The sequence below is a fragment of the Coregonus clupeaformis genome, chromosome 6 (genome assembly GCF_020615455.1).
Source record: "Coregonus clupeaformis isolate EN_2021a chromosome 6, ASM2061545v1, whole genome shotgun sequence".
In the NCBI taxonomy this organism is placed as follows: Eukaryota; Metazoa; Chordata; class Actinopteri; order Salmoniformes; family Salmonidae; genus Coregonus; species Coregonus clupeaformis.
In genome coordinates this window covers 23197927-23205154 of record NC_059197.1, presented here as the reverse complement: position 1 = coordinate 23205154, position 7228 = coordinate 23197927, and the positions used below count along the sequence as shown (strand labels likewise).

The window sequence follows — 7228 nt, the reverse complement described above, 5'->3', positions numbered from 1 at the left end:
AAGGCACTGCATCGCAGTGCTAGCTGTGCCACTAGAGATCCTGGTTCGTATCCAGGCTCTGTCGTAGTCAGCCGTGACCGGGAGACCCATGGGGCGGCGCACATTTGGCCCAGGGTGGGGGAGGGAATGGCCGGCAGAGATGTAGCTCAGTTGGTAGAGCATGGCGTTTACAACGCCAGGGTTGTGGGTTCGTTTCCCACGGGGGGCCAGTATGAAAAAATAAAAATAAATGTATGCACTCACTAACTGTAAGTCGCTCTGGATAAGAGCGTCTGCTAAATGACTAAAATGTAATGTAAATGATTATAGTTTCTTGGTATCATCTTCCCTCCTCTGCTCGAGGTTATAGGCAGGTCACAGTAACTGGTGTGCTTGTAGCATAAAGAAGGGAAATGGTATAACCTTTTATTTAAAGTATTCATAAAACAGACTGGCAAATAATGGTGACAAATACATATTTACCCTCCAAAGTTATAGTGATAGCCTATAGTTAATTGGCAACATAAATGTATATGATGCAGTAGAATTCATGCAATGCAGTAGCATTCAATACACCAAGTGGCATTTGATTAGAAACAAATATAATGCAAACAAAAATTATTTTTTAATGGCAATATTCTTAAGGTACAGAGCAATATTAATGATCAAAATGTTACACAATTATGCCCCCCCCCCACCAAAAAAAAACTTGTCTAGAGGTCATATTTTACTCAGACTTTACAGTTACTATTCATATGAACCTATCAAAGACTAAAGCTATAATACAACAGGGAGACATCATTTGAATGTAATTTTAATTGGATTTTGTCCCCTTATACTGAAAAAACTCCATAAGTTCAGTCTTAATATCCTATATCACCACAGTGCTGATCTCAGACTCGGCCTCGGGTTCAGGCTCATCCTCAGGGTACAGTCTGCAGTATTTGTCAACCATGACATCCAGGTCATGCTTAACGTGAGAGTTTATGTGGAGCACGGCCAGACTCTTGCACCTGTGTTTGATAGGTGTGTCACTGAGATAAGTCTGCAGGCGTTTCCTGGATGTCTCAGAGCTGCTGCTGTCCTCCAGCATCAGGACAGGCAGGGTGGTCAGGACCTTCAGGAAGCAGTTGACGTTGGGGAAGAACTTGACGTCCGACAGCTGAAGTGTCTCGTGGATGGTGGAGGGCAGGCGGACCTCCTTGCTCCGGTGCTTCCATTTGATCTTCCAGCAATGCAGCTCAGCGGGCAGCGTGTCTGGGTTGGGGAGGTCCTTGCGGTACACATCTGCATGGTTCTCCTCTGAGGTGTTGAACTTCATCTGGCCCATGATGGCAGGGACCAGGGACAGGCACTTGAGGGCTTTGAGGTTGCTCTGGGAGAAGATGTCGTCCACTTCATCGATGATGCCGCGGATCACCGGGACCGTCACGTACTCCTTGAAGTAAGTCTCTGGCGGGATCTCGCCTGTGTCGGCCGAACGGTGCTTCCGGAGGAACAGACGAGGCACCTTCACCGGGATCTCCATGGTACCTGCCAGATTCACAGCCTCCTCAAACCAAAACTCATGGTATACCTCGATGTTGTCAAATACTTCATTCAGAGAGTGCAGGACAGCTGTTAGACTGTTGGCAGCGAAGAACACATCAAGGGCCTCCCCTTGCAGGTTTTTGCCGAAGGCACGTGTGAAAGAAAGAGCGTTTTTCAGGATGACCAAGGTGACAATGAACTCAAAGTCAGCCAGGGTCTCTGCGATCGAGTAGGCGTCCCCAGTCACAGCGTCAGGGAACTTGACGTTCTCATTGTCCCGAATGCCATCCATGCACAGCAGGAGGGACTCAAGCAGGTCCACAGTCAGTTCAAACACGTTGTGCTGCACTGTCCAGTTAGAGCTGCAGGCCTCCTTCAGCTCGGTTGCTTTCTCATCATTTCCCTGGTGGTAAACAGAGATGGCCTTCTCCAGCTCAGCCTGCAAGGATGGAGACTGCTTAAAGAAGACATCAATCTTTCTCAGGGTTGCCATGACAACCTGAACGCTGGGGAAGGGAAGGCTGTTGGCAAGGTGGATATTCAGTGCGCAGGTGGAACAAGGTGTGTGCATTGCCATGGGGTACTTTCCCATCAGTCCGACTGCCACAGCTTTCATCTTAGTGGCAAAGGTGCCGGTGGCTACATGGGCCTGGCCGCGGCAGTCCTCCATCCTCAGCCCCCACCCGTCTGTCACTTGGGTCTCCAGCCTCTCTACCAGTGAGGCCTCATCCCCTTCGAATGGCAGAAAGTCCAAGAACTCCTCCCTAAGAGTGTTGGACTGATCAACAAACCGCAGGAAGAGAGGCAGGTGTCTCTCCCTAGCGAATTCCACCAGGTCCCCTGTGACTAGTGAGAAGAAGCGACTCTCTCTCACCTCCATGAGGATCTCCTCTCTGACAGTGCTCTCGCAGACGTCTAGGAGCTGGCTCTGCTGGGCCGTGGAGAGGTACTCCACATTCACTGCTGTGGCCTCAAACCGTCTCCTCAGAGCCTCGTCTCCAGCATTAATGCGGTACTCCAGTAAGGCCTGGAAATTACTGGGGTCTCTTTCCACTCCTTCTGGGACATTGGTCTCCAATGGGATGTTCTGCTTTCCTAGCATGACAACAATCTCAAACAGAGAACACAGGTAATCTCGGAACTCCTTCTCCTCTGGGGACAGCTTGATTTCCTCCTCAGCGGCATCTTGACCCTCGGTTGCCTCAACGTCTTTCTTTGAGTGGAGCTGTTCAATGGAGGATGCCACTGCAAGGAAACAAAAAAATTAACTTCGATATAAGCTCATGTTCAACAGGTGTATGGATACAACAATACTTTTAAACAATGCAACTTACATCTTCTCTCTTTAATTCTCCTTATGTCTTCTTCAGTCTGTTAAAAAACATATTTGAAACAAAAGATAATGTAACTATGTTTACTATTACATTGAAAACAGACCTACAAAAATGAAGCCAGTAGTAGTTCACAGAAATGTTCCTTTTTGAAGCAACACTAGGACATAAAGTTCTTGCAAAAAATAAGAGATATAATACCAATTCTTTGATCCGCTTGCGATGTCTGCTATGAGGATTTTTGAGGTGGCTTGTTAAATCAAATATGGTTGGAATAGCAGTATCCTTCAGTACTGTTCTGTAAGGGCTCTGAAAAAAAATAATGAAGACAAAATAAGTTATTTAAATACATGAATATCAAAACACACACCTCAAGACCTCTCAAATGTAAGATTGTCTCTAAAAAGAAAGATTGTTCAGTGAGGTAAACATGTTTCAAACAAAGATGTTTGTGGTTTGACATGCACTTACTGTTTTACAAACCATAGCCGGGTCAAAGTGTTTGGCACACAATCTGTAGTGTTTATTGAGTTGGTCTGATGTTTTCGCCTCCAGATCCGCCCGACGACAGTTCTCAACCCAGAGCCTACATCTGAACAAACCATAATAGGAGGGGTTAGGTGGCATTTCTTTTATAGGCCTAGTTACCTGTCAACTATTAGTTTAAAATAATCAAGGTCCAGACTGAAGACGATGATTGATTATTTAGGTGTGTTAGTGCTGGGGTGGAACAAAAACCAACACACCCATTAGCTCTCCAGGACCAGAATTGGAGACCCATGAATTCAATGGTACCTAATGTATATATGTCCCAATAGTTTCACTAGAGGTACGATGGATATACACCACAAATGCCATGGGGGCTAACTTATCTGTACAACTCAGTTACAGGCGGATGTCAGCACTGTAAGCCACACACACCACCTGGCTCGCTTCAAGTGAACTGGCTAGCAAGTAGGCTAGCCAGCCATTTTCCACATACGAAAGTTAGCTATGATGACTAGCGTGCTACTGAACACAACATAGCTATATTTGGCAAGTTATAGTATAACTGGTTACTCCCCGAGAAAAGTAGGGGTTCATATTGTGATGGTCATACTTTGTCATACCTTTCTGGATCTCTTGGAAACCTGAAAAAAGCCAAATCGGATTGAGTGCTCTTCCTGGTGCAATTTGGAGCCGCGCAAAAATTGGGCATTGTGCATAAACGTTTATTCAATTTCAAATTAATTTAGTATTCAGACATATGTTTTCCGTTTAAATAATGTAAATTACACAAGCTAGCTACCTGTTATTTTGAAATTAACCTAAAAGGCGCGCAACAGTGCTAAGCGTGGCCTGGAGGATTCATCAGAGGAGTTGAGAAAGAGGAAACCGAACTACTTCCGTGTCACAAAACGATGTACGTCACAATGATGTCTCGTCACGTGCTCATTTGCGTTCTCTCTCTATGCACAGATCCAGGATCAGCTCTAACTAACAACCATTTTCCATTTACATTGTAAGGGTTAAAAGAAAAACGTACCTCGGATCAGTGTAAAACCCGTGAACAGAGGCTTCCGTTCGTCTTCAACGTTACACTAACGATTGCTTTACTCTCGTGTCAGAGGTACCCCAAATTTGCAAAAAATATAGCTCGTTTGTCATTGCAATTGGACATATAGGAAATATAGTAAATTTTAAATGGCTAAAGTTCGGGTTCATGAAAAAAAGGTAATACTGATGCGCGTCTATAAATGAGCGCGAGTAATTATGAAACACAGGCATCTATGTTAGATCTGGCTCGTTGGTCTAGGGGTATGATTCTCGCTTAGGGTGCGAGAGGTCCCGGGTTCAAATCCCGGACGAGCCCTCATTTTACGTCTAGAATTAAATAAGCGTGAATGTTGTGCATGGAATCATGGTGATTTCTCTATAAATGTGAATGAGTTAAAACGAGGAAAAATAGAACTCACTGCTTCAAGTTATTGTTCAGTCTCTGTTGTATTCTATGTAATTGCACCAAGTGTATCACTTTTCACGACGTTGTTGCTATGGTACAGCTTTCAATTATTTACATCTACCATTGTTCTCCAAATGTAAAATGAAGGGCTCGTCCGGGATTTGAACCCGGGACCTCTCGCACCCGAAGCGAGAATCATACCCCTAGACCAACGAGCCACGGCATAGAACAAGCTGATCTACATGATTATAAAATAAGAAATTCTACGTGCTCTTTCTTATAGTGATGATGGAACTAATAGAGTTCATAAATACACTTCAATCATAATACACTATAATACTACTCATTTACATCTCATCTACACACATTCAATGTAGCTTGCTGTTGTGTATTATTCAAGAATCACTCAGGCTTTCTTCCAACACTAAGTTAGTACTATAACGTTAACGTTTTGGTTTGTTGCGCTGATCAGTGTATTAATGAGTGTGAATCATTATAATAGGCTACACAAAGGAGTTATTATGGTGTTAAACAGTTATTATTATTGAGCAGAAAAGTGGCCACTATCATGGTAATTTATTTGGTATTTGTGCTGGTAATAAATAGCATTGAGACAATAGACAGTGTATTCCTGGAAGAAATACACATTGGTGTGTGAAGATAAGTTGAGGAACAGAGGCACACAACAGTTCAATTAACTTCTTTTTATATATCATACATAAGACTGTCTTAATATAATACAAAGGGCATTGTCATATACACAGCAAAGTATTGACTAGATCTTACAATCTGTGGATACATGGACTTATCCTTTTCCCCCATGCTGTTCAGTTTTATAGTGCATGTTGCATGTACAAAAAATGTGATAAAATGTGGAATCAAAAAATGAAGGAAAAGATATTCAAATGAAATCAGAGGACTTGCCCTTCTGTAGGGTGAGGGATATGTCAACAAGCACTCAAACATGTGTGAAACCCACAAACATAACAGCCTTATTGAAAATGGAACCACTTTTTTTTCAACCATGTGCTTCTCATACAACCAAAAAGTAAGGTTTGTGGATGCACATGCACTTACAATATACCCTGTGAAAATTAAGGTTTGAAGATCTAGCTTTCCCTGTTTGATTCAAACCCTACCTCATAGTGTTGTCCTGATGTAGTCAAGTACCTCTGCCCAGAGGCCATGTTACACCACTGACTAAGAAAACTGAGATCTTGCCACTGAATGGTCACCAAATTGACAAACAATCATCATACCAGCAGGAGCAAGGTAGTGAGTTCTATACTTCCTTTATTAAAAAAATATATAAATATATACATAAATTCTATTTCCACTATTAAAAAGGGTCTGCATGTCATGACAACTGCTCTAGATCAGAGGTCAATCAGCATGATCTGAAACAGGCTCACACTTAAGAGTCTCTCTGGAGGTTTTCTTCATCTTTATTTTGGAATGTTTAGTACCAGTATGAGTGCCAGCAAAACCAGTTTCTGAGTCTCCAAAACCATGAGGGGTATGAAAAGGATTGGGATTAGAACCTAAACATTCAGATAAAATCATGAGGGGTATGAAAAGGATTGGGATTAGAACCTAAACATTCAGATAAAACCATGAGGGGTATGAAAAGGATTGGGATTATAACCTAAACATTCAGATCAAATCATGAGGGGTATGAAAATGATTGGGATTATAACCTAAACATTCAGATAAAACCATGAGGGGTATGAAAATGATTGGGATTATAACCTAAACATTCAGATCAAATCAAAATATCATTACAGGTAGCTTTACATTTGAGTTTGTGGTTATACCAAACATGATTTGTCCTTGTGATGGTCTCTCCCCTGAATTATGATGACAATAGAATGGTGTCCTGCGGTCTGTGTGTGTTTAACTAAGAAGGCTGTTATGAGCAGGACTTTGGTCTTGTTACTTTTCCAGAGTTGACAAAAAAAAAAAGCATTAAAAAAAAAAAGCACTTCAAAATCCCTGATATAAAATAAAATGAATGAAAAACGTATTTTATTAACTGTAGAGTTCTACGGACATGCATGTCTGCCTAAGTTGAGCACGCATGCTCAGGACATTAGCAAGAGGGCTGACTGGCACCATTTCCATTTGAATAGGACCAGGCTTACAAGGAGGTGCCCTGCCAAATCATTTAGAAACAATTGTCTGTACACTGGTACACAGGGTAATGAGTCTAAAATAGTCTCAAGTTTTATGGCAGTAGCTAGCATGTTGACCAAATGATGTATGAAAGGCAGCAAAACCCTTAAAAATAGTATAAGTGGTGGAAAATGTGGAAATAGAATAGTTGTCTCCATTGAAACATCCGTTTTTTAATTCTGCTACTCTGGAGCCTGCAGAGTAACTACCAATGTCTCTAACCATACCAAGGTTAAAAGAGAGACTCCCCAAAATAATATGGAAACAGGTTTGG

At 42.2% G+C, this 7228-nt stretch overlaps 1 protein-coding gene and 2 non-coding genes across 4 annotated transcripts; 1 reads left to right on the top strand and 2 right to left on the bottom strand.

Moving 5' to 3' along the window:
* Positions 1-391: 391 nt before the first annotated feature.
* On the bottom strand, positions 392-4214 carry LOC121568004 (52 kDa repressor of the inhibitor of the protein kinase). 2 transcript variants are annotated; one of them, XM_041878476.1, is made up of 5 exons: positions 3950-4214; positions 3312-3432; positions 3042-3149; positions 2844-2880; positions 392-2754 (listed from the first exon to the last, which is right to left on the bottom strand). In XM_041878476.1, the coding sequence occupies exons 1-5, from the start codon at positions 4036-4038 to the stop codon at positions 851-853; spliced, it is 2259 nt and encodes a 752-aa protein (XP_041734410.1). In that variant the 5' UTR covers positions 4039-4214; the 3' UTR covers positions 392-850. The 2 variants fall into 2 exon arrangements, with proteins under 2 accessions (XP_041734410.1, XP_041734411.1); XM_041878477.1 differs by having other exon boundaries at positions 3940-3995.
* Positions 4215-4620: 406 nt separating this feature from the next.
* Positions 4621-4692, top strand: trnap-agg. The gene has a single exon. It is a non-coding gene; the product is annotated as a tRNA-Pro (tRNA).
* A 236-nt stretch (positions 4693-4928) lies between these two features.
* On the bottom strand, positions 4929-5000 carry trnap-cgg. The gene has a single exon. It is a non-coding gene; the product is annotated as a tRNA-Pro (tRNA).
* Between the last annotated feature and the right edge of the window lie 2228 nt (positions 5001-7228).